At 31.1% G+C, this 27,436-nt stretch overlaps 3 protein-coding genes across 4 annotated transcripts; 2 read left to right on the forward strand and 1 right to left on the reverse strand.

The window, feature by feature from the left end:
* Nucleotides 1-6,815: 6,815 nt before the first annotated feature.
* LOC124828404 (protein SMAX1-LIKE 3-like) lies at nt 6,816-10,215 on the reverse strand. The gene is made up of 3 exons (XM_047301691.2): nt 8,639-10,215; nt 8,313-8,544; nt 6,816-8,226 (listed from the first exon to the last, which is right to left on the reverse strand). Exons 1-3 carry the CDS (start codon nt 9,832-9,834, stop codon nt 7,096-7,098), a joined length of 2,559 nt encoding a protein of 852 aa, XP_047157647.2. The 5' UTR covers nt 9,835-10,215; the 3' UTR covers nt 6,816-7,095.
* Nucleotides 10,216-16,540: 6,325 nt separating this feature from the next.
* On the forward strand, nt 16,541-19,420 carry LOC124828403 (Shugoshin C terminus). 2 transcript variants are annotated; one of them, XM_047301688.2, is made up of 12 exons: nt 16,543-16,741; nt 17,045-17,199; nt 17,305-17,342; nt 17,459-17,567; nt 17,660-17,683; nt 17,779-17,847; nt 17,943-17,990; nt 18,092-18,173; nt 18,258-18,315; nt 18,444-18,610; nt 18,698-18,755; nt 18,862-19,420. In XM_047301688.2, exons 1-12 carry the CDS (start codon nt 16,684-16,686, stop codon nt 19,184-19,186), a joined length of 1,191 nt encoding a protein of 396 aa, XP_047157644.1. In that variant the 5' UTR covers nt 16,543-16,683; the 3' UTR covers nt 19,187-19,420. The 2 variants fall into 2 exon arrangements, with proteins under 2 accessions (XP_087953501.1, XP_047157644.1); XM_088097375.1 differs by having other exon boundaries at nt 16,541-16,741; nt 18,444-18,755.
* A 4,333-nt stretch (nt 19,421-23,753) lies between these two features.
* Nucleotides 23,754-25,514, forward strand: LOC124825517 (uncharacterized). Its single transcript, XM_047298142.2, has 2 exons — nt 23,754-24,341; nt 24,423-25,514. The coding sequence occupies exons 1-2, from the start codon at nt 24,291-24,293 to the stop codon at nt 25,188-25,190; spliced, it is 819 nt and encodes a 272-aa protein (XP_047154098.1). The 5' UTR covers nt 23,754-24,290; the 3' UTR covers nt 25,191-25,514.
* Nucleotides 25,515-27,436: the final 1,922 nt, after the last annotated feature.

Raw genomic sequence — 27,436 nt, forward strand, 5'->3', positions numbered from 1 at the left:
TTTTAGAAGGCTTTATTGCCTCGGGTGGCCAGCAACCGATGCTTAAAGACATCTGCAAGTCAGAAATTGCTCTACAAGTCAGGCTGGGATGGTGACAGCTCTCTAATGCCTCGGTTAGCTAGGCAACCGAAGCCTATACCACGACTGTATTACCTCGAATTTTTTTTCAACCGGTGCCATATAGTCAATTTCACCCTAAAAAAAGTTAAAGTTCTCCACTTTCTTCTCTCTGCTGCACGGTTCTCTCTCGCTGCATCCAGATCTGAAAAAGTTCCCAACTTTTCTTCTCTCTCGCCCCTCTCCCGCAACTCTAGCATTCTCTGACCAACCTCTTCTCCTCCGCCATGACAAAGAGAGAGCTCGCGACGGTGCGGCGAGGCGAGGCGAGACAGCTCGCGACGGTGTGGCGAGGCGAGGCGAGACAGCTCGCGACGGTGCGGCGAGGCGAGGCGAGACAGCTCGCGACGGCGAGGCGAGGCGAGGCGAGATAGCTCGCGACGGTGCGACGAGAGAGTCCGCGTTTGTGCGGCGAGAGCCGGCGACGGTGCGACGAGAGCCCGCGATAGCGGCTGCGATGGCGACTGCGATGGCGGAAACCCTATTCTCATGGAGCAGCGAGGAGGCGGCAGCGGCGAGGATGCGGCGGCATGGTGGCGGAAACCCTTTTTGGTTCTGTTTGTTTCTGTGCAGGTGGATGGTGAAACCGATCTCTGATTTTGGTTTTTGGTTTGATTTTGGTTTTTGATTGCTTGATCTGTCAGGGTATAAAGCCTCCTCCTCCTCTCTTCCACCTCCACCGTCGTCTGCTCCTTCCCCCTTCCTGATTCCCCTTTCTTAGATTGAAGCAATCATCTAAGTTTAACAAAGTAATTTTGCCCCGAAAACATGGATGAAAAAAATTGCAAGAAATCAAAACCAACATTGATCTCGGTTGGATGAAAAAAATTGCAGATAATTGAACAAGAAACCAAAACCAACACTGATCTCGGTTCGGTTGAGAATAAAAGAATTAAAAAATTCTACTGCTCCGGTTGTTTGTGAACAGAGACAGAAACTGAACCCTTTTGATTCGGTTCAGAACCGAGTCAAAAAAACCTACCTTTTTATTTCGGCTGTATATGACTCGGTTCTACAACCGGTGTCTATACTTAAAAAACACCGAGGCCGTTTATATTAATTGTACTAGTGGTTGTTCAAAGTATCACCAAACCACTACCATTTAGTCACTAGAGATGGATACTCTAAGTTGAAAGAACATTTTGACATTTTTTTGCAGTGAGAATGAGTGAATGGAATTATAAGAAATTTATGTGAATGTAAATATAAGAAATTTATGTTAAATCGCTTATGAGTTGGTGTAAATTTACATTAGTTACACTCTGAATCCGTGTAAATTTTGAAATTTACTTATGTTGAGACTGCATAAAACTATTGGAAATTTAAATGTAAAATTTTACATTAAATAAAAATAACAAATTTGAATACTATGTAAAAAATATGATAAATTTATTATTTTAAAATTTTAAGTTACGTAATATTATGTTTAATTGATGGTTTATCTATTTAGTAAATGTTATTTAAGAGACACATCCAAATTAAATATAAAAAAAATAAATAATATTATTTTATATGATGTTTATGGTTCAATTTACATATTTGTTTATTAAAATCATGAGTGTGTTGAGGATAATTTCCATTATACGGTAGATCGTAAAGAAAAGTGACACAATCTTTTGGAAAAGGAGCCGTAGGTTTCTTGTAAGTAAGGGAAGGCACATATTAATTGAGGGAAAATTTTCTGTTAAAAGAAAGGTGAATTTAATTTTTGTCTTCTTTGCATCTTTTAGTGCATTAAGAATATCTTTAAAACCCTTTCACACTTCGCTACCAATATATACTTTGGGTCACTTCAGTTTGGTTTTCTAACTTTTCTTTTCATACTTTATTTTTAATGAAAAGAAAGAAGAAAAAATTATTTATTTTTATGCTTACGTAGTTGTAGCTTAAAGGGTGGGGTTTAATGTTGAAAAATGTTGAAAAAAGGGTTAAGTTTTATTCTGCCTGGCAAGTTGAAAACATTAGGTTTAATTACACATATCAATTTTTAACCATCTAATTTCTATAATTTTTCTATCTAAGCTTTATCTTTTTTTAAAATTTCATAAATGTTATCGATTATTAAATTTGGGTTTAATTATGTTTTAAATACATAATAAATTTTAGTATTTTTAATCTATTATATGTCAACTTTTTATTGTGTATTCTAAATTTTTATAATTTATAATTGAATATTTATAATTTTTATGTTTTTCTTAATTGAATGGTGTGATTGTTATCTTGTACATTGTCTTGTTTATTTTATTTATTAAAAAAATGTGAGATTTTCTTATTATTAATATAAAAATTATTTTAAGTTAATATAAGGTAACATGTGACTTTTAGTTTTCATAAAAAATGTTACACTTGATGATATAAAATCTTGTTATTCAACATGTTTTGAATGAAAGTAATATTAAAAGTCACTTTCTAATTCTAATATCATGTTATATTAATTATAAAATATCGTTTTTTTTTTACGTAGAGATAATAAATAAACAAGATTACAAGTAAGGTAACAATCTCATCGTTTAAAAAAAATGAGAAAAAATCAATTAAAAATATAAAAAGTTTAAATACTCAATTTTAAAAAAATCAATTAAAAATAACTAAATTGATTATAAAATTAAAATTTAATTAAGTCCTAAATTTATTAAAAATCGGTGAGATGTTAGGAAAAGAAACTAAAACAGGGTCAAAGAGATATCATTAAAAAAAATAATGAGAACCTTGATTCTTGGATTGATATTTCCAGTTAAAGAGTTTTTTGAAAAAAAAAGTTGTAACAATATACGAAAAAAGTTATAGAGATGGAATAATTGATTATTGTGAAGTAGAAAAGCTATGTCATCTTTAAACAAGTGCCATATTTGATAGTTAAAATCTGTTCCCTCCATTTCTGAGTTTTTAGTCTGAGAATTCAAAGGAACATTGGAATTTGTATGTACTCATTAATTCCATCTATGGCATAATTCCGCAACTTCATTTCCTTTGCACAATGCTTTACGCTATCAATTATTCTTTCTTTTTAAATCAAGGAGCATTGATTCCTTCGTACTTTTTATTTAATAAGTAGAAAAATGAAGTATGAAATATTCAAAATTTTAATTATATTATTAGAATTGTAAGTGTGAGTCTAAGTTTTACATTAGATATAAATGAAAAAGTAGAGTAATATATAAAGGTGAATACATTTTAATCAATTATCTTAAGATTTTGGATAAAAAGTAATGTTAATACTTACGTGGTTAGACTCAGATTTTGTTTGTATTGTATTTTTCAGTAAACCTCCTCCGTAGATCATATATATATATATATATATATATATATATATATATATATATATATATATATATATATATATATATATATATATATATATATTATAAATATTTATTCAAAAAGACATGTTCATACTTGATTTATTATATTATATATTAGTTGTTATGACTTTACCACTTTTACACTAAAGAGAATATGAAAAAGAGGTTCTCAACATCATTGAAATGTCATTTAACTTTCAACAATTATATGCATTTTGCATAACTCCAATGCATGCAACAAAAATATCCGTTTGCCCCCACTTCACTACAAATTCTCCTCTAAATAATTAAATAGAATGCAAAAGTTATTGTAAAATCTCTATGCTTATGTAAAGATAATATAGAATATTTCTTATTGATCACATACTACATTAAAAGCTCTAGACGCGAGTCTTTTTAAGGACACTGTTAACACTAATAAAATATAAGTCCAATTTATATAAAGAATTTTAACCCAAAATTTAAGTTATATTGCTCAATTTCTTTTTTATTTAATGTGAGACATAAAGTTATATTTAAAATTTTTAAAGAAGTATTTTTGAGATTTATTTTGGTAGAATAAGAAATGAATCAACTTGTCTGTGTCTTTGATTTGCACCTTTTCCATCTGTCTTTTTTAAAGTAAAATTGTATAACTAGATTTTTTTTTAACTAAAACTTAGTGTTTTTTTTCCTCTCTTTTTTTCCTGTTGATAAAAAATATTGTATCTACGTTGAACCTAATATTACTTCATTAATTACTAAGATTTGTTTATTTCTTTTTAGTAGAATAAGGATTTTATATTATTAAAAAAATTTACACATTGTATTAAAAATATATATTATTGATTCAATTTATTGTTTGTAAATATTGAATCATAAAACAGTATATATTTACTAGTTTAATGACTTATGTAAATAATGAATATTTTTTACATATTGATGATAGTTTCCATTGCATATTAATTTAGAGTTAGCTTTAAGATGCGACACATTAAAGACATTTTTTAAAAGAAAAGAAAGTTTACACAATCTTTTGGAAAGGAAGCCGTAGGTTTCTTGTAAGTTGAGGAAGGCACATAATATTTAGATTAATTCACTAATTTTATTTTTATTATAATTGTAAAGAAAAGGTGCATTTAATTCTTGTCCCCTTCTTTGCTTCTTTTGGAGCATTAAGGATAAACTTATGTCTGTCTTTAAAAGCCTCAATTCGACACTTTGCTAAAAATTCTTATTTCAGTTTTTTTCTTTTTTTAACTTTTCTTTTTCTCACTTTCTTTTTAGGAAACTCATAATAAAAAATTATTTATTTTTATGATAATTTATAAAAAGATTGAGTAATAGTGATATGTAAAAACCAATTTTAAAGGGTATGCTTTATTTTACGAATCTAACACCAGCAGCTGGCAATATATGGGCAAAAGACTCTAACTTTTAAATATTGAGTGCTTTTTGGTATTTAAAGGCTATTTTGTATGAAGGCAACCCTTTTTTCTGGGAGCAATTATTCAAAACACATTTCGGAAAAAGAAAATATATTGTTAATAAATAAATTGTGTTTAATAAGTCATTTCAAGTAAATTATATGTTATTTCATTAGTTAAATTATAATTTTGTTTGATCGAAATAGATGTGTTTTATAGTCAAGTTAATCACTTTTTTAAGCTAGAATGTATTTAAATTTATAATTTTTTCTCTCACTTGTACCTAAAAATAAAATATTGATATTCTTCTTTAATCAAGAAATACATCGTGTTTATGTTAATTAATCTTTTATATGTCATTATCATGGGTTACCTCTAATTGTCCTCATGGGTTTGGTTGAAGAGTTTCTCTTCTCATTACACTTATTTTCGAGTGCTTGAGTTACGAGTAGATGCTTTTTAAGTTTTATTGATTAATTGAGATCTCTAATAAAATAAATTAAAAAGTTATTATTTTATATGTCAAATCAATTCATCATAATTAATAATTAAAATTTAATTTATAAATATGAATTATAATATTATGGTATATCTAATTTTTGAATAATAGAATAAAAAAATTATATTAATTTTTAATATTAAAAAAGGTCAAAATGAATGTTCGGATTGAAAAATGTCACCATAACTTAATTAGTGAGAGAGCATCCAAACCGATATACTATTTGTTTTTGTTTAAGAAATTGTAAAATCATGTTCATTTGAATATATTGCGAGTTGTGTATGTGATGTGATATTTATGTTTAAATTCATTATATAATATGATTTTGAAGCTTTGACAAAGAAAAAAGAATTACTTTGCAGAATGCTTACGAAATGAATTAATTCTTCCATAAACCTTTTCAAGACCTTTAACTTTTCTTTCCCATCAACATCTTTATTTAAACAGTATTTTGTTGATTCACGAGAAATTATACTATTTTCTTAGATTATCAGATTAAATAAATAACTATTGATCAGGTCAAATACAATTTAAAAAAAAAAAACTCAAACTAAACTATATTCTGATTAGTTGATTAATTGTATCCACATAAAAGCATTGATATAACTAAAGTTCTTCATTGGAAAAAATATCTTACCTATTATCTTATATATGTCATATATCATTATTTAGTTTTTTACACTTGAATTTTTACATATTTATTAATTTTTTTCTCCAAATTATTATGAAAAACAAATAAAATATACTTAACTGTTAATAAATGAATAAAAAGAATTTTAGGCACAGGTAAATCACAGGCTTAAACAAAAGTAATTTAAAAGATATCTTACTGCATGATAACATTAATAAAATTTAGAATTTTCCTAAATAATATCGTTTGTATGAAATGTCATGTTTCATATAACTCGTTTTCTATATATTAAATCAAGGATAATGATATATTAACAATATTTTAACATCATCTATGTATTATTTTCATAATCAATAATAATAATTATAAATACTAATGTAAATATTAAAATATTCTAAAACAATTGTTTTCAAATTTCTTTATCTTAAATTAAATGGTAGAAAGTGGTGGATAGCATGTAAGAATATATAATGTAAGAAAAGTGTATCACATGTAAGAATAAAGCGGAGGCAATTGTACTGTTCTGACAAAGGAATTGTATGAATGCAAGGATATCTATAGCTGCAAAAGTCCTGTTTCAGAAACAGAAGGCCTGTGATAATTTTCTACTTGTTTTTCTGAAAGAAAACACAAAAAAATGTTATATCGCAAAAGTGATCTAAAATATATGCATGTGCTTTTCTCCTTTTGGCTTCATTTTTTTTCCTTTTTATTAATGTCAGAATATATTATTATAGTTTTTTATTTGTCACAAGTTTGAGTTTTTTCAGTGTTGAAAATTTAAGTTTTTCACTTAAAATTTTCATAATAATTGCTAATGTAAGAATGATCACAGAAGGGAACATGCACACCAGGAAACATTAGAAAGCAATTACTAAAATATATTTAGTTAGAAACAGGAATCAAATTACATGCAAAAGATTTGAGCACATTAATTAACATATACATAGACTCATTCTCTTCCCGAATATACCACCATCTGCATTCAAGCTTAAGACATGCAGATTAAGAACCTATATTATATCTCTATCTAATAAACTTTTTCTTTTCCCACTGACCCCACTAAGTGTAACTCAAAAACAATACAATTAAAGAAAAAAAAACCAAATTTAACATAATAACATCGTTTTTTCCTCCCTATCACAATTCTTGTATGTCGAAATAAATTTGTTTGTCAACTAAGTCTAGGATAGCAGTGTCTCCAGCCAATGCCACATTTCCACTATGATCTTCAATGGCAATGTTGAGATCCAAAGAGAGGGTAGAACTGTCGTTATTGGTGTTCTCTTTGGTTTTGTTTTGAGATGGTGATTTTCTGACTGGAGATCTTGACTTTGGCGAAGAGAAGCTTTCACAACTGAAAACGACAATGGCATCCTTGAGAGGAACAGATTCACCGCCAGGAAGTGTTATCCTTCCACTTTGAATTGCTTGCTTTACACCCTTTTGAGAAAAGTAATCAACTTGATCCAAGTCTTCCAAGAAGAAGACCCTATGAGGGTTCTCATTCACTGCTTCCCCGAATCTTTGAACGTAAGTGCTTTTCAACTCTTCTCTTGGCCTCTTCCTTTTGGACTTTTCATCAGTGGAATCATCCTCTGGGGAAGAGAAATTGCTCATGCCAATTGTGACAAAGTTACTGTAAGACCCAAAAACAACTTTAGCTAACTCCCTTGAGATGCTCTCTTTCGCTTCAGAATTCACACCAAGAAACAACATCCATGTTTCTTGATTGTCTTCTATCTTCATCAAGACCTTCTCTCTTTTTCTCATTCCTGATCTACAGTGAAGGACCGTACTTGCAATCTCTGGAATAACTTCTTTATGCTGTGGAGCCTTTTTCTCCAAGGCATCACAAAGAATCTTATGATTCTCATCATTGGGTTCCTTGAACATTTCAGTGCTTTCCAAACCATCCACTGCTTCACTTGAAGAAGCTGAGTTCGGGCTTGAGTTAGGATTTGACAGAAGATCTGGTTTAGGAACATCTCTATCTGGCATGAACATTATGAAACTGCTGTCATAACCATCATCGCCGGTTTCACTGTATAACTCACATTCTTTTGGCGACTTTTCTGATTCAGAAATCATAGGCCAATTTAGGTGGCTGTGATGGAAGCTAGACTTTCTTTCAAGTGAAGAAACAGAACTGGGTGATGAAGGAGATGACGAAACAAACAAAAATGGTTTCTCAAAAACAGAAGGGTGTCTGTGTATTGAGTTGCACAACGAATTCCATTTCTTGCACAGATCTTTAAGCTTTGCATGTTCCTGTTTCAGAAAGAAGAAGAATAAATCAGTATGTTATAAAAGAAATTGATATACATATGAGATAATTAATGTGTGGTTATACAAACCTGAACTTCCAATGTGTCACTTTTCTCTTCCTTGCAGTTTTGAAGCCAAGTTGGCAAGTTACTGGTAGTGCAAACTTTCTTGCTTACACTGTTAACTATGCTTTGAGCTTCTTTTTCAAAATTTATTGAGCAATCCCTACAACAAGTTAGATTGTTTTGTACTCTTTCTGCTACATCTTCAAAAGGAGCATCCTTAAAAAATGTCTTGCTTCTTTCTTTAACTTGAAAACCACTAAAAAAAAGACACAGGAGAGAAGTTACTACAACAGAACAAGAAAAGAGACAAATTTATAAAAAATTCTGAGCCAGAGAGAATAAAAAATTACCTGTCGAAATTCAAACTTAGGCTCAGGCTTCCAACAGGAATTGTGAAGGGATGAAGCTCCCAAATAGTTTCTAGGGATGGGTGACATATTTTACACTTCATGTATGTCTTAAAAGTTGCAATCCCCATGAGCCACAGTCTACTAGACTCCCCACCACTTACCAATTTTTTAATCTCCATCACCATGTGCTCCACAGAACAGTAGTAGTTTGTTTTCTGCTCACAATAATTTGTCCAGAACTCAAACAACCACTTTAGATCACCCAAATAAAGAATAACCCCTCTTCCCACATAGCTCTTCACCAGGTTTCTAACCTCCATAACCTTCTGTTCAACTTCCTCCTTGCTAATGTTTCTGAAGCACATAAGAGGAAGGCTCACAAATTGCACATACCTCAAGTCTCCAGGAACATTTCCTACCTCAAACCTCTCCATCACTCCCCTAGCTACTCCCTCAGCATTGCTCACACTCTCCCCCACAATAACTGTGTTTCTTCTTTTCCTCACCAACTCACTCAACGCACTAGTTACATCGTCATTGTTAACATGGTCTAGAGGCTTCATGAATTGTCCCCCAACTTGACCAAAAGGTCTAGATGGAGACACATTACCACCACCAAGAATAGCTTGAGGCTTAGTGCTTTCTGTGGCCTGGCTCCTATCAGGAGCCTTTTGTGAACAAACTTCCATTGAAACAGCTTGTTCAACCCTGCTTTTCACAAGGGTGCTGGAGAAACCAGCTTCTCTCATGACCCTACTAACACTCGGGTCGTCAAGAATGGAAATCATGAGCTGTTCCACCTCAATCTTCAAGGCCAAAATATGCTGCTGCTGGTTCTCAATAGATCCACGGCGCTGGTGAGCCTGCGCACGTTTGAAGGCTGCAACCAAGGCATTGGAAAGTGAAGGGGTGGAATATTGAGGAGCCAAAAGAGGGCTTGAAGTGGAAGCTGGCAAACGGTTAAGTGCAACATTGAAACAAAGCTCAAGAGCCTTGCACTGAAGAGGATGAGAGTGACACTGAAGACAAGCCTTGCGGAGAAGACCTGTGGAAGTTGCAAGCATGGCACTGGCAACATGAAGAGGAGTCACCTGTGCATGACCTCTTCTTGTGGCAAGATTAACAGCTTGCTTAACAACAGTTGCAGCCTCAGGTGTAAGAGCCTGAAGCTGTATACTACAAATACCCCCCCTCATGATCTTCTCAACTATAGTAAAAACAACTCACACTCACAAGGGTGTGTGTGTGTGTGTATATATATATAGTACAAGGGCTAGGCTTAGATACGAGTTAATGGAGTTTTTGATGAAGAGGGTTGATTTGGTTTGAAAGATGTGGTATATAGTAATAGAAACTAGAAAGAAAAGGGTTGTGTATATGCTGCTGGGTCAGGAGCTTGGATATGCAGATATGTATCTCTATATGGTGGTTTATACTTTGTTTGGTACACTTATAGCAACGTCTGCAAGATAGATATTGTGTGAGTTTTGTGCCTTTCTTGTCAGTGAGGGAAATTTTGGCTTTTTATATGAAAGTGAATTGGGTGAGTGATATGAAACTTTCTCTCTCTCTCTCTTTGTTTGTTGTAGATTGTAAAGGTAAGTAGATTATGAAAAGCTTGTGGTGATTAATACTGTGGGAAGTGCAAAATAAGTGGCAAAGTGAGAAGAAGGTTTAAAGATAATGAATGGAATAATTTGGTTTTGTTAAGAATAAGGTGGTGGAGAGAGAAAAAGGGAAAAGAGGATAAAAAGAAGAAGAGGAGAAGGAGGAGGAGATGAGGAAAAAGAGAGAGAGAGGACTGTCTGTCTGGTTGAATGGACAGAGGGAACAGTGGTGGTGGGCTTTACCTTTTATCTTTTCTCGAGGAGAAGAGGGAATAATGCCTTGAATGATTGATGGAATAATCGCAAACCTACAAATAAAACAGATTGCATGAAAACCAATGTTGCTGTTAAAATAATACTCCTAACTCTCACACTTTCTCTCTCTTCTAATTCCTTCCTCAAAACTTGGCTTTTCTCACTCACTCTCTTCTCTTCTCCATCCATGGTTTTCTGTTGCCTGACACTTTTTCAGATACAACATAACATCCTCTTCTCAACCACACACAACGTTATCTTATGCTTCTCTGCATCTTCTGTTCCATCTTCCTAATTCTACTTCTTATTCAAACTTTGAACAACATTATTCATCAATGGATTTTCTGTTGTTAATCTTCCCCAGTTTCTCACAATAAAGTTATCAAAGATATTCAGATGAAAGTTATTTAATACGAATGTGAATAGATTAGAAAGTAAGTGTCATGTAATCATTTAACATTTTAATATCTCTACTAGCTTTCTTTTAATCTCGATTGTTTATTTTTTTATTATTTTCACTCTCAATATACTTTCAATACAATAATATAACAGTAAATTACTAACAATATTTTATAGATATCATGATCAGTGTCACTGAGAAATATATTTTAGCGTATAAACTTTTGAGTAATATGGAAAACGCATTTAATCATTTAAATGCATACAAGTTATAATTAATAGCCAACATTAAAACATATATAATTTAAAATTAAATATTAATAAATGATCGATAAAAAATATTATAAGTATAATAAATAATAAATTTTATTAAAATAGACTATTGATATCATTTTAAAAAATAAATTTAGTCTAACTCCAATCTATAAAATTGATTTGTAACACAAAATTTACATGTAGAATAAATTTTCCTGTTTTTAGTAGGTATAATAAGATCTCTAACATAAAAAAGTAAAAACCTATAATTATATGTTGCAAGAAATAAAAATGAAAAAAATAACTAGAGCGAGAAGTATTCTTCATTTAGAAGAAAGTGATATAAAAATTATTAAAGTAATTATTTTTAGAGAAAAAAAAATTAAATTAATTAAAAAATGAAACTCTATAATTACAAAGTTACTTATATATTTGTATTTGATTTTTTAAATTAACACTATAATTAATCTATATGGCTGGGTTCGAATGGAAAGATTTAAGTACATGTTTGCGCTGATTAAGAGAAATACGTGATTAAATTAATTTATTTAAATAGATAACTATTTGCCAAAGTATTTTTTAACAAGGAGTGAATTTATTCAAATAATTAACATCTCACTAAAGAACCAGAAAAAAAGAAAACTTTATAAAACCCCGTTTTGCGCTAATAGGCAAAGTTAGAGTGGCTCCGGTCCAAAACAAAACACTTTCTCCTTCTCAGGCCTATAATCAATTATTGGGCTTTGGCTTCTTCTTCCATTTCAGTGTGTTGGATAAGCTGAAAATACAAATAAAAAATAAATAAAATAAATAAAATATAAATTGTTTGGTTAAAAATATTGAAATTACTTCTTTTTTATCAAAAAGAAAAAATTCACTCTCTTTCTATTTTATTTCTATATACTAATCAACTAAATTATGCATCATTATGGGTAAAAGTAACAGAACAGTTGCATCCTTAGTGAACCAACTTTAATAGTTTTACCCTAACCCTAAACTATTTTATCATGAACACTTCATAAAATAACTGATCTGTAAAATACTAAATTTGTAAATTTGAATTCATAATTCGGAGTGAAGCAGAAGCAACGGATATAAAGGTATGGAAATTCCTCTGACACGTAAAAGACGCAACAAACATATACAAAAAGAACATAACATCAACTAAGAAAACATAGCCATTTAAAAGAAAAAAGGCAAATAAACTTTTCTTTTATGAGTATTTCGAGATAGGATCCCAAAGAGAAGTTGCCCATCAATCAAATATGAATTAAAATCACATAAAAAAAATTCATACCATTTTTAACTTTAAGACCTTAAAATAATCGTTTTATAATGTTATTAAAAATTACAAATTAACGAGACATCTAGTAGTCAACATTTAAAAGATGAATATATTATTTTGAATCCAAAATCTTAAGAAGTGGATTTAAAAGACTTATTTTATATTATTTTTAACCGTGAGACTTAGATTTATATTGGATTCCTAATAATATATTTTTAAGTGTGAGTCTCTTTAGTATTTCTTCTCCAACTAATCATAATTTTATTTTCTTGTAATTCAACTCAACCGAACATGTTTATTTCACCTTTTACCATGAAAACTTATTATATAAGAACTTATTTGAATCGGTTACAAACACTAACATTCGATTTTGATATCAACTTTTGAGAGGATTCATTCAAAAATATAACATTAGTGAGACATAACTTTCGATAGTTGATCTGATCATAAGATAAACATTCAACTTTGATACCACTTAGAAATCTTTCAAAAAAATATTAAACAGACATAATATCAATGAAATATGATTTTAATCCAAATAAAAGATTAACATTACTTCCAACACAAACATTCTTATATGTTTAACTTTCTTATATTTACTTGAACATAAACATATATTTGGATTTTTAAAGAATGGATAAATCAAGTGGTAGTTGTTTTATAATGACAAAACCCTTGAAAGAAATTACTCTTAATGTGTGGTTTGAATGTTTTTTTTTTTTTTTCATTTGATATTTCTTTGATCTCAAGAAAAGCAACGAAGTTGTTAGGGTTTGAACGGTGAAAATTGGTTTGCATGATTTATAGTATAAGGAGAGAGTGCATTATTGTGTGAAGGCAGTGGTCATGTCATGGAGGCTATGGTATATAGGCAGAGAGGTATGATCTATTAATATTCCTTTCAAAAGACATGAATGAAAGAATGAATACGAAGGATGGAATTTAGACTTTGACTTGACTTGACTGTATCGTGAAGAGAATAATGTATAGAATGGACAACACATCCATTTCAATATCAAAAATCATTTTTACAACACATCTTATAAACTTTTTCCTTCTTAAATAACAACAAAACAAAACCAGGGTTATCTGTCATGCTACTGCAATAACCTTCCATTTTCAAAACTTTAAGGGCTGCTTTTGCTTATAAATACACACAGAAACACTCATGCCTGAGTTTTGAAAGAATCAGACAATTGGTACCGTGACTGTTGCAGTCAAAATTATTACGATATTTTTAGAAATTCAGGATTACTGATACTGACCCTTCTTTTTGTTTCCATCCTTCTATATCGACCTTCAGATGCTGCTTTCAATACCACGTCACTGTAACTTTTTCACACTCTTACTGATACTCCTCCAATTTGTAGGATGATATTGTAATAATGATCTCCAAAATTTAAAATAAATATTCAATAAATTTTTAAAATTGATATTACTGCTCTTTTTTTTTCAATCTTCAGTTTATTATTATTTTATACTCTCTAAATTTTATAACGATATTGTTGCCGTGGTTTCTAGAATTACTTATCACAATTAATACTTATTTTATTTAACAAGTAATCCAATCATTGATTTATATTAAAAAGCATTGGACAAAAAAAAAACAGAATAATAATTACATAAAGGAAAATATTTTAGAAAATAAATACATACTAGTTTACATAACGTATAAAAAACAAAAGCCTATAAAAATGTTTCAATCAATGTTTTACGTTATGAAACCAACTTGATTTGACTTAAATATAAATAATACCCTGTTCAACTCATTTAACATATATTAGATTTATTAAACCCAATTATTTCTGAAGTAAGTTCAGTTTGAGTTTATTTGACTTGATATAGGTTGAGACAAATCAACTTAAAATGATTTTAGTCTAATTTAACTTGACTTGAATTTAACTTAGTAAATTCATGAAATTTTAATCTAACTTATTTAAACTTAAATCTGACTCAATTTTTGATTTACTTAGCCTAACCTAAATTAGATCTGATTTTGCTTAACCTAACTTCGATTTGGCATAATTTACCTTGACTTTGAGGTGACTTGCTTTATATTCAATCAAACTAAACTTACATTATCACTACAAAAAAACAAAACATTATTACCTACGATCAAAAATATATGTAAATCTAACCTAATTTGACCTTGCATAATTGGGATCCAACCCACCTTAATCATATCTTACCTAATTTTAATTTAGTCTAACATTTCATATTTTGAAAAGCTCATACTCACATTAGTTTTTTATTTTCCTAATTAAAAAATTCTTTAATTTAAATATAAATAAATAAATTAGACTTATAATAAATGTATAGTATGAGTCTGACCGGAACATTAGAAATTGGTCGGGATCAGTACTAATTTCTAAAATCTGATTCCAATCCAACTGAATCCTTGTATGGACAATAGCTAAGAAGCTTGTGTTTCTGACGAATCACTTTGTAAGCTAAATGGTCAATAGAATTATCGGATGTATAACCTGTGGTTAATAACATAAGAGAATATTAGCACAAATCAGTCTTGTAATTCTGATTAATGGATCATACTTAAGATGGTAAGTAAGAATCCATTATAGTTTGTATAAATAGAGGGTTCGAGAAAGATAATTGGTTACATTGATTGCAGTAACCAACACATTTCATCCAAACCATATTGGACGAACGAAATACTTTAATTACCGAATAAATTGAAACAAAATAACAACATGCAAATAAGAGAGAAAAAGAAGGTAAAGTTAGTACTACTCAAATGATCTAACATAAACAATAAAGAAAAATATAAATTTGGATTTAAGATAAATCCAATAAAATAGAAGTAACCTAAAATTAAATGACAACAAATTGAATATCATTTTTTTTTCTCTTTTGATAAAACCTTATGATGTCTTAAAGAAAAAACTTATATCAATATTTAAAGTAATTTTGAACTTCAAAAAACGAATAAAAACTATTCTTTTAACTTGTGGGATCATAGTTTTAATCCATGCGAAAGTGGTCTAAGTCAATTATTTGATGACAGTTGAGAAATATAGACTTTAGACTATGTAAAAAGACTATAAACGGTTAAAAGTAACAAGGAATTGAAGAAATAAATATCGTAAAAGATCACATTTCATATAATTTCCTTTAAAATTATTTCAATTTCAAATTAAATAGTCAAATTTCTTTTTTTCATCATTTTAGTCTTAATATGCACAATGCATTGTAATAATTTAAACAGTCATATTCGTACTTGTTCGCATTAAAAAGGTATATGTAATATTTTTTTAAAAACAATTTATAATTAAAATATTTCAAAATTTAAATTCTGAAACATGAGATTTGAAAATAAAGATGACAAAATGAACCATTTTAATCCAGATCGTTTTTGACCTACTAAAAATAAGTCGAGTCGAATTCAAATTAAGCTGGGTAGTAGTAAAATGAGAAACAAACATGTTTATAGTGTGATTTATTGGTGATAAGTATTGTGGGCTTTTGTTTCCGACTATGTCAAGCCCATGTAGGTCACATTCCTAATTCTCCAAAGGGAATTTCTTTCTGCACCGATCTTTTCTTCCTGCACCCTTGTATATAAATAATGAAATGGTCATTTTAAAAGTTACAAAAAAGTGTAATAAAAATGATGGAGATAGAGGAAGAAAAAGCTATTTTTCAAAGCACTTCCAAGGAAAACATCAATAGTTATTCGTAATAACTTATTCAATGTAGTTAATCAATTCTTCTTAATATCATGGAATTAAACTTAAAAACATTTATCAAAAATTAAAATAGGACATCAATTCATAGTACTTTCTTTAAATATATTTTTCCAATGAAAATAAAAAGCGCATTTATATTTTGCTGCAATGGAAAGGAATTAAAACAAAAAAAAAAAGCATGCAAAATCAAGAAGTATATAGATCAAAATTAAATTAAGTTACGAAAATTAAAATTATGGTACCCATACCAGAATATCATATAAATAGAGATTCGCATATATTTAATTTTTGACAGAATTTAAAATTAAATTATTTTGCAGTCATCTACCGTGTTTTTTTTACGGATGCATTTTTAAAAAATGGCAGTAAAAAAAAAACAATAGAGACCGTTGGGAGATAGAAGATTCAAAATGGAGGTTTGGAATTAGGTTTGGAAAGCCGTTTGTCTCTAGTTTCTTGAGTCGTGACGATTCCGATTCGAATTTTTCCTCCAATCTTCAATCCACACAGTAACTAGGGCGGAAGCAGAGAAAGGGAGTTATGGAAACGGAAGATGGTGGCACTGTCGTCCTCAACTCCAATTCCGACGCCGTTGGAGGTGCTCATTCTTCCCATCTCTCAAATCGCGTCTCTCTGCCTTAGGGTTTTTTCATTTCCTTCTTTTACTCTTTTAATGACTTCATTCATCTTGCACCGCCATATTTTGACTTCGATTAGGGTTTTGTCGCTCCAATTGAGTTATTGTGTCGGGTATAGTTAACATTTTAAGATCTGATTTAAGGATATATATAGCTCTTAGGTTTTTCCATCCACAAGATTTGTCGAAGCTCCCAAGTCCAAACGAAATTCTACATGCAAAAATGGGAATTTTTAATCTGAAATCTCACTTCACGAGTTGCAGGTGTAAAAGCAAAGAGAGTGAAAGTGGTGAAAGGAGATTCTGTTTATGTGGGTGTCGGGGTTGGAGTTGGAGCTTCCCAAAACAAAATTCTTGCTGATGTAACCAACTTGCACCAACAACCAAAGCAGCAAGTCTCTGCTGAAAACCTTCTCAAGGTATATTATATACTACAAATACAAATGTACTTCTCGTGTTTTGTTTTTGTTTGTTTCTCATTAGCTTCACACTTTACTGATGTATGTTTTGAATTTGTTTGCCAGGAAAAGGAAATGTTAGTGAAGGTTCTTGCTAGTAAAGAGTAATTTATTCATTCTCTCTGGATTTGGTCTACTTTTCTTTGTTTTGTATCTGGTCTGTGTTATTTTGGTGGTGATAGTTTTCATTGACTGGGATTATCTCAACTTGTGTGGACAGTGTGTTCATACAATCTTGTAAAGCTGAGCTACAGAAGTGTCAAAGCAATTTTCAGAAACTAAAGATGCAAAATGCGGAACTTGCCCTCACAAATAGTCATATGATGGCGGTATGGACCAAATGTTTTTAGCAGTAAAGTTTTTGGCTCTTGTTGAAATTCTAATCTACAATTGCTGTTGTGTGTATGACTATGCAATACAGGAGGTTAATTCAAGTAGACAGAAGGTGAGTCAATGAAAACTGTTGGTGCTTGTTATGCCACTTATTGCTCTCAATTTTCTTATGATGAGTTGAATGATATTGAATTTGTTGTCATTCAGCTCAGGGAACTTCAGCTTGAACTAGGAATTAAAAATGGGATACTCAATGCTATGAAATTAGAATTGACGGTCAGTTTAATGCATCTCTAAGAGGATAAATTGCAAATGAGCAAGTGATAATGACTTGATTTTTGTTTTTGACTTTTGCAATTTTCTTTCTCTAGATAAAAGAGCACACAGTTAATTTGAAGCATGAAACTAATGTTAATGAGGTACTGTATATATTTTCCATTATTTGTTCCTTCATCTAGTGGGTCTTCATTCCCTTCTTAGCGGCACACAACAATTCACCTTTTTTCTTAACAACTATTAGGTGAGAGCTTGCCCAAATAAGCAGTCAGATCAGTCAGATAACCGGGGGAATGCTAAAAGGAGGAGAGTGTTCAAACCTCGATGTACGGTAGTGGACCCACTTCGTGTGTGTGTGTGTGTGCACGCATTTTAATGTAAATGTCTAAAGAGGTCTTTCTCTCATGCAGCCTCTGCACCTGCCGTAAGTAAACAAGTCAAATCCTTGGAAAAGGTCGACAACCAAAGGTATGAGTTTGAGTTTGTTTACTACGTTGCACTAATTTCTGAACTCCGAAATTTGACTTTGTACACTACATACGATTAACTACCAGGAACAAGGTAGCTCATATAACTCCCTTGAATATACAATACAGGTATAGTTTGAGAAGGCAATCCGCTGGGTTGAAAGATGAAAAACCAGAATCAACAGAAGATTTCGTGGAGGTTGTTGAAGTACAAGATGATATTTCAAAGGCCAATGAAAGTGGGTCCACATCGTTGGGGTCCAAGGTTCATGACGAAGCCAGGGAAACTACAGAATGTAACTTTACACAACTTGTCCATTTTCTTACTTTCGTGCAGCTTTGCTATAGCTATATCGAGCCTTATGTACATTCTTTGCATGCAGCTTCAAGACCTACTAACACCGAACCAGTTCACGCCAAAAAGAACATTGAAAACAAGAGGTAAGCTTATATACTCCTACGTTCTGATTGAATTTTAATAGCTCTCACTTGTGACTAATTTAGACAATAAAAAACCTGCTTACCTATCTTTGAGAGTTATCTACAGGAAAAGTACGAGAAGACAAACTAACAGGTTCAAGCCAGAGAATCCAGAGCCAACAGAGGACTTATTTGTGTTAGATGATGCAAAATTTAATGTCTCCCAGATATCTGATGGCATGTCAGAAAAATGTTGTCCAACGTCAACAATAATAACTTCTGGACAAGAGAACAATTCCTGTTCATTTAAGTCTGGGGAAACTCGTAGATCATCTGTTGGGCGGCCATTGCGTCGGACAGTTGAGAAGGTTGTGTCCTACAAGGAAGTTCCACTGAATGTGAAGATGCGTAGAGATAAATCAGGTAATTTCATTGTGAACAACTCTGCATGAGAATGAAGTGGAAACTGCTCATGCTGGACATCCAGTTACATAGTACAGTGGTGGTAGGGGTCTGTTGATTTTTTGAATTGTAGCTTCTTGTGTTAGGGCCTTGCATAATTGAAAACTGATGTGCGTTATTATGATAAAAGGAAGGAGTGAATCATGTGGGTAGAGAATCATTATATTTTTGCGAACTGCATTTTGTCGATAATCTAGTTTACAAAGTATTTATATTAAGATAAATTTATCAAAAAAGCAATTCTGATAAAATATTCAGATTCGTAGGCAGGAAAGCTTGAATATTAGTTTATAATTACATAACATAGCTTTATTTTATTTATAAAAGTATCATATAGATTAGCATACATTATGAATATTGGAACGTGAAACGTGAGTTTGCATGCTGCCAAATGTGTTAAATTGGAGAGAAAATGAAAGTTTAACCTGTATCCTTTATTTTATTTTCCGAAACTTACAATATTAATAAAAACTTAGATAATGAATGTAGGGCTGATAATTAGATGATATTTGACTGAACAATAGATATCAGGATTCAAGACGTCTGTTTGTTTTTGCATCTAAATTTCAATTCCTCTCACCTTGTTCTGTTTTAATATAAAATTTATTGTTGAGATTAATTCAAGTAATTTATCAAGACTAATTTTACCTAATTTTAGAACAAGTATGTAAATTGCTTTATCCCACCCTTATGGATCAAATCTGGTATCCAAAAGAAAGTTTCATTTATTCTTTTGCCTTTTGCAGCTCTGTATTTTCCTCTTACACCACCTATACTATCAACCAAATAAAATATTTACATTAAATCTTCGTAAAATTTTATCATGGATTTCATACACCTTAAGGAAACTCTCTTTGCCAACCATTGTTATCAAAGCCTTGTTGCCAATACCATCATAATGGTGTCAAATATTAGCTCTCAATAATCACACCAATCATTATATTTTACTATGATAACATTTATTTACACATATAAAACAGACTTACTTAAAGAAACCATGTTTAACATCTTATAAACCGTCATAGCAACAAAACAATAGAAAATATCTTAATAAATGGCACATAATATTTTGAGAGTATTCAAAAGTTAAAGCATTTCTTCATTGAGTACATATATCTCACCAGTGGTGCAAATTAAACTTTATAGACGATGGCATGAAGAACTCCAGATAAAAGGAGGAAGAAAGGGAAAGAAAAAGAAGTTATAATATTTTGGGTGTCTAAATTGGTTAATGAAGAAAGATTTTGTACAAAAATAAAGGTGTCATTTTGACAGAAAAGGCAACAACTAGGGTAAAGTGGAGAATACTTTGAGTTACTAAACATAAATTGTGGTTAACTTTATTTTATGAGTACATATTATTTGTGTTTTAAGAATTGAAAACGTATTTTTGTGGTATATTACTAGTTATGGAATTATACATATAAGATTTAAATATTTGCTTTTTCCTCGTGTTAAGAGGTGAATTTTTATGGAGTTAAACGTATTTTTGTTTACTACTTATTCATATACTTTTCATAACATAGGGACCCAATGTCTTCATTTTTAAAACCGGGTATTAAACAGAAATTCATCTCTGAACATGAGAACAAAGTAAGCATTTAAACCTACATATAAATATAAAAATGATAACATCTGATCTTGAAAATAAATTTATAATTTCGTGACTTGCATGTTTATTTTTCTAACGAAGTTTTCATATTGTTTAATAAGAGATGTATCTATCATTTTCTAAATAATTGAGACAAAAATATTAATATCATTTCTATTATGAATGGATGACAACAAATTGTAAAGATCACAGAGAAACTGTGCATATGAAAGTATAAAACAAGTTATACTAAAAAACTAGCCTAAATCTAAATCAAAGGAATTAAACATATATAAAAATAACCAAATAACTTCAACTTTGTATAGTCCTTTTAGTCGCATAATGCATATATTCAAGAATCGATTTTAACTTCCATTAATTTAAATAGGCCTTGATAAACTAAATTGAAAAAAAAATCATAATTACTTTTATCAGGGGTCTTGGTAGATTATACAGTTTTGTATATAAAAAAGTAAATAAAGTCATTTGATTATACATATAGTCTTTGCATTATAATCAATAATATCAGTTGCTTTCTTACAACAGTAGTGTTGTTGAAACTTTTTTATTTATTTGTGTTTTCCACCTTATGCCTTCATATTCTCCATGCATTATGATTATTCATCATGAAAACTTTAGAATCAGAGAAATTGCATGAGGGATACTACAGTGTAAAAAGTGTTTCTTTAGGAAACCCTCGTACCAAAATTTGAAAGAATGTGAAAATTTAATAGACAGAAAAAGCAAAAAAGTATTGTGGTTTTATTGAATTTTTATTTGGATTAACATAAATGTAAAGATAAATATTAAATTTGTTTTTTTTTAGGTTAATTAGCCAAAACGTACATAATTAGATTTGAAAGAGTTGGGTTAGTTGCGTGGGCCTTCCATCTATAGCTTCCTCACATGCAAACGGAGACAAAAAGTATCTCATTTCCCCAACATTCTAAAGCTCAAAACCGCGTCAATGCACGAATCAATAACTAATTAACATTAATTAATTAATTAACACAATTTAATTATTATCAGATGCGTGTTCGTAGAGTTTTGGCTCTTTCTTTTCACAAGCAAACTGTTTCGGTTCAATTTGCAATAAATTGGATATTTTTTCCTCCAAGAAAAGACCGAAGAAAGTTATTTTGGTTCAATAAATACTAAACAATTTGAATTTAGAATTTAAAATGTGAGCATGATGATATATTTGAAGAAGAATATTGTACTACATCAATCAATTTACTTTAAGTGGTTCCATGTGATTATGTACTTGCATTATAAAAAAATATATATATACTAATTCCATTTTTTTGAGCAACGGTTATATGCGATTCATTTCTCATCAATTAACTATTCCTTCACGGAGGAAAATAACCCACCACCTAGATTACATCAAATAATTAATTATTATATAAAATAATGTCTAAGAATCTTATCCTATCAGGTACAAAGATAAAGATAATCCTTGCCAATTATTGCAATGTTTCATGCACGCTTAGCGCCACCATTATCACTTTTCTTTACCCTAGTTCATCAATGCTTCATAAGCTACCAAATCACTTCTGCAGATTCCTTTTCTGAGAATTTCTTTTCCCTTTTTTTTACCTAAACAAGAAACAGAATTGTATATATAGATATATAGATATATAGATATATAGATATATAGTCTCTCCCATCAAAGTGCTAATTGTTGATTATGTTTTGAGAATTTTCAAACAAATGATGTCAGAAATTGTGGCTTTTAAATAAAAATTGTTAACTGGTTCCCATAAAGTTTTCTTGGATATTGATTTTGTTTGATAGCAGAAAATGCTATCCAATGTATTGGTAGACAAACGTCAAGGGTTTATTTGTTTTTTGTTGAAGGAAAGTATGTAAAATTTTGTCTGTATGCGTAGCATTCTTCATTCTGCAACTTTGGTGCATGGATATTAGGAAACCAAGTGTGAAGAGGGTGTATGAGGAGGACCCACACGGTTGCAATGAGATCCATGGCAACATTTTCTTACCAAAACAGTAAGTTAGGTGCTGCATAAGCCGTTATTCTTTTCCCCTCTTTTGATCTAAAAGGATTCGACTTTACTGTGAAAAAGAGCTACAAAAATGGACCCACCATTATCTCAGTTGCCCCCTTAGGATTTTGGTGAAAAAAATTTCCTTCTCAGCTCCCTTCTTTGACTGGCAGATACGCAATGTGGCGGATCATGAAATGTACATATATGATCTCTTAATGTTCTTACTAATCCTTGTCAGGAGAATGTGTTTGATATTTTATAATTGTGAAGTGATGTGCACTTTTGATATCTTACCTTAGGACGGTAATCTCTGAGATGATCCAAATATCATTTTCAGATGGCAGAAAACCAGATTGTGTAATGATATTTAGATAACTTTACGAGGGGGTGAGTAGTGGTTAAACTTGAAATTGGCTAGAGAATATAGGTTAAAATGAAAAGTTGATGTGTCGTTTTCATTAGGGAAGAGTTATACGACACTGCATTATAAGCATTTGAGTGAGAACAGGAAAATGATGGAGGGAGTGAGGACTGAGGAGGGAAAAAGTAACGACAATACATGCTTTAGTATATGGTATGGGAGGGCGTGATAATAACTAATAAAGCCATGGCAAAATCCTCTTTTTAGTCAAAATATAAAATCAAAGCATATACACACAAAAGGAAAAGGGTACAAGATCTTATGCCTTTAATCATTCCTCTAACTAGACTTTTATTTTTGTTTTAGTCTGACCAAATAGAACACAAACAAAAAGCAGTGGTTAACATTAATCTCAGATTGGTAAAGTCTCTCCATGCAGCAGGGCTCCCTGTTACATGTCTAAATGTTTTTTCAAGTTCAGATGACTTGCATCACATCTCCTCTTCCAATGCAAAATTTATATGAAGATCACAAGTTTTTCCATTCTGACAAAGTACTGGATGATTGAGAACATCACAAAATGCAGAAGAATAAGAACACCCTCTAATATTGTTAATGGTACTTGTTTACACTTTTCGTGGACAGTTTTTCATTTACCTAGGTAGTTAAAACTAGGTAACTATTTGCTATGAGTCTGAAACTGAATAAACGAAGGGGAACTACCTAGTTACTTTTTGATTGAGATGCTAAAATTATTTACATAAAGTTTTACATATGTACACACGTGCCATCCGCCGCTACCTAAAAGGCTCGATATGAAGAGGATTAGGTTCGAAGTTGGACCACTGAAATGAAATCACGTTCCCTCTCACTACCCCCACCGAATTTTAGTCCTTGTGAACATACTGCCTATTTGTTACAAAGCCAAATGCACTTACCATTTGCCCTTTGTGCTTTAAAATTTTGGCGCTTTCTGTCCCTTTTTCAACTCCATGTCCCATGAAGTAAAGTTCAGGCAAGAATAAAAGGAAAGTAGACACCAGGATAGTACTACTACAATATTCCTCATTTGAAGATCCAAGACAGATATTCTCCCTCTCTTCCTCCTCTCACTCTCACTCTCACTGCACCAAATGGAATATGAATGTACTCCTCTTGCCTGGGAATTCTACTACCAAGAAGAGGTGTCACACTTCTACTTTTCTTTCCCATCTTTTCTTTTCATTTTCTTTGTTCCTATTTGCTCAGTGTTGTGTCATTAGCAGGGGTTAGAAGACTTGAAACATTCTCTTCTGTACACAACCTTGGAGCTAGAAGCAACAATTGCATCGGCTAAGGAGGAGATTACCAGAAGAGAATGTGATTTGATCCATGTCAACGACCTTTTGAGCAGGGTCACCAAGGAGAGAGACGAAGCTCAAGCAAAATGCCAGAAGCTAATGCTGGAAAAACTTGAGCTCCAACAAGAACTTCAGCAGAAGCAGCAGGTGGAACATCATCAGCACCAGAACCAGAAGCAGCAACAACAATTTGGTCAGACAAATCAAAGAGACACCTCATCACAGAGTGAAGAGGAGCTGCAAGAAGGGTTCTCTGAAAAGCATTGTATGGCAGCTGCTTCTTCTGACTGTGAAGAAAACAGCATGCCTTCTTCTGGTGGAAGTTCAACCCCACATCCAACACCACTGCAAGTAGTCCTTGAATTGGCAGAAAAGAAAGCATTGCCTGAAAAAGGAAAACTCTTAAAGGCAGTGGTGGAAGCTGGACCACTGCTTCAGACCCTTCTCTTGGCTGGACCACTCCCACGGTGGCAGCACCCTCCTCCACAGCTCAACTCCATTGAGATCCCTCCTGTGGCCATTTCACCTCAAGACTCTTCCAAAACCACTTTCCCTTTCAACAAGAAGAGGGACCTTCTCCTCTCTCCACCCTCTGATTGTCCACTTTCAAAGAGTAGAAAGGTCATCACTCAGCACTTGCCAACACCTACCACTGCTTCGCATCATTCCCTATCACACCCATCATTTTCATAATGCTTTCCTCTGCATACCAAATCACACTCAAACAGGTGTCCAACTGCATCACCCCACCTTTGTCCTCTTATCAACAAACTCTGACCTACTTTTCTATGCTGGGAAAAAAAATATCTTGATTTTAGTGTTTAAAATTTTCTTTTCTCTAATCTTATCTTGTTATGTATATATGAGAGCTGAGTTCTCACAAAATTGATGGGAATTAAGTAGCCTCCTCCATGTTATGACACAGTTTTGTACTTTGGTAGATAGATATTAGAGGGTGATGTAATGTAACCAGGCTTCAAATGGCTTAATTTTTAATTTAAGGCTGTTGTTGTGCTAGTGTTATTTCTCTTAATCTGTTGCTTTCTCTCCTTAATACAATAATGATACTTAGCAATCATACATTTTCTAAGAATTTTTCTTTTCCATGAAGCACACTTCATTCAATGTTAGTGTCTGCCATTAAAAGAGCACCTAATTTGGCTCCCCATCATGAAGAATGGATGTTGGTCAGACCAGGCTAAATGACTATAATAAACTATTTTATGTAATTAATTTTTGGTTGTTTATTTTATGAACAAAAATAAAAAGGACATTTTGGAATCACTTCAAGTTATAGTCAAATAGTGCTCATTTCACATGGAGCGCCCATGAATCACGATCATGGGTTTGTCTCAACCACTGAACGCAATCCGTCAATCGGAATAATTAATAGTAATTAACATGAGGCAAATGCTAATAACAAGTATTTTATAACAAAATGAAAAAAAATACATAAAATTTTTAATTTTTAAAACATTTAGAAGATTTATCAAATATATATATACATAATGTGATTAAGACATTTGATTAAGGGGAGAGTTATAAATATGATTGAGTGCACATGCAATGAGAAGAAGATCCACTTAATCTGCAGAAGATGACATTGATATGGAATTCCACGTAGACTTGTACGGTGGCATATTATTGCTGACTTGGAGGACCACATCACCCTGTATGTACCTACCTACTAACTTGTGTTTCATATGTTATATATTATAGGTTTAATGTCTCAATAGGTCTCTGCTTTTGTTCAGAATTTGAAATAGGTCCCTTTATTTTTTGGCGTCTGAATTAGATCTTTATTTTTGTTAATTTGATGCAAATAAATCCTTTCCGTCAATTTCATTAAACGGCGTTAATGAATGTGTGACGTGGCCTGAGGACAGTATTGACACGTCTAAGGCCACGTCACACGTTTGATGAAATTGACGGAAAAGATTTATTTGCATCAAATTAACAAAAATAAGGACCTAATTCAGACGCCAAAAAATAAAGGGACCTATTTCAAATTCTGAACAAAAATAGGAACCTATTGAAACATTAAACCTTTATTATATATAAATATGAATATAGAACATTCTATCTTTTTATTTTCTTCTTTTTGCTGGTTAAGTAGTATAAACTATAGTTAATATGTATAAAAATCTCTTTATATAATTGACACCGTATTAAGAGATTTTCATACATATTTTAATTTATTTTTACCCATTAACAATTTTAACTTAATTATAAACTATCTAGTAATTAATAGCTCATGAACTTTTAACTTATAAGTTGTGAGTAGATAATTTAATTTATTGAATATGAAATAATTAGTATAATTGATTGATAAATTTGTTGATAAATATAAAATAAAATAAAAAGATATGATTATATAAATTTTATTATATAGATTAAAAAAATATTTTTTATACCATACATATTGCGTAATGATATATTTAGATTTGTAATAAATAAATAAATTATTAATATTTTAGTGTTTTTATTTGTTTTAGAAGTTTGATAGTTTTGCTTCAACAGGTAATTTTATTAAAGTATTGAGAGCACCAATATGAAGATTTTTAAAATTGAAAATGAGTAATAATAAGTACAAAAAAATTTAAAGATGATAAGAAAATATATTGAAATGTAAAAAATAATAAAAAATAAATAAAGAAGTTAAAAATTAGTTGAATTAATTTATATTTTAAATATTATAAAATTTTTAAATAAATTACTTTGAAATATTACTAGACACTTTTTATTGGTTAAATAACTTATAAATTAATCAAATAACTTAGTAGATAATTTATTGAAGTTATTAAATGTCTGCCTTTAACTTTAGGATGTGTTTACTTTGGAGGAAAGATTTGGGGAGAGTGATTGGATGAATTTGAGGATGAATTAATTGTTGTTTATTTGAATGGATTTGGAGTGAGTAAGAATGAATTTAAAAGTAA

The sequence above is a fragment of the Vigna umbellata genome, chromosome 8 (genome assembly GCF_029865625.1).
Source record: "Vigna umbellata cultivar VRB3 chromosome 8, Vumbellata_1.0, whole genome shotgun sequence".
Taxonomy (NCBI): domain Eukaryota; kingdom Viridiplantae; phylum Streptophyta; class Magnoliopsida; order Fabales; family Fabaceae; genus Vigna; species Vigna umbellata.

What these genes read in the sequence shown, in the direction of transcription:
- LOC124828404 (XM_047301691.2), bottom strand. Translation starts at nt 9,834, where the DNA reads ATGAGGGGGGGTATTTGTAGTATACAGCTTCAGGCTCTTACACCTGAG. An exon ending in CTAAGTTTGAATTTCGACAG is followed by an intron (nt 8,545 to 8,638) that starts GTAATTTTTTAT and finishes TCTTTTTTTTAG; the next exon opens with TGGTTTTCAAGTTAAAGAAA. An exon ending in GTGACACATTGGAAGTTCAG is followed by an intron (nt 8,227 to 8,312) that starts GTTTGTATAACC and finishes TTTCTGAAACAG; the next exon opens with GAACATGCAAAGCTTAAAGA.
- LOC124828403 (XM_088097375.1), top strand. Translation starts at nt 16,684, where the DNA reads ATGGAAACGGAAGATGGTGGCACTGTCGTCCTCAACTCCAATTCCGAC. An exon ending in AAGGTTCTTGCTAGTAAAGA is followed by an intron (nt 17,343 to 17,458) that starts GTAATTTATTCA and finishes TTGTGTGGACAG; the next exon opens with TGTGTTCATACAATCTTGTA. An exon ending in TTAATTCAAGTAGACAGAAG is followed by an intron (nt 17,684 to 17,778) that starts GTGAGTCAATGA and finishes GTTGTCATTCAG; the next exon opens with CTCAGGGAACTTCAGCTTGA.
- LOC124825517 (XM_047298142.2), top strand. Translation starts at nt 24,291, where the DNA reads ATGGAATATGAATGTACTCCTCTTGCCTGGGAATTCTACTACCAAGAA. An exon ending in AATTCTACTACCAAGAAGAG is followed by an intron (nt 24,342 to 24,422) that starts GTGTCACACTTC and finishes TGTCATTAGCAG; the next exon opens with GGGTTAGAAGACTTGAAACA.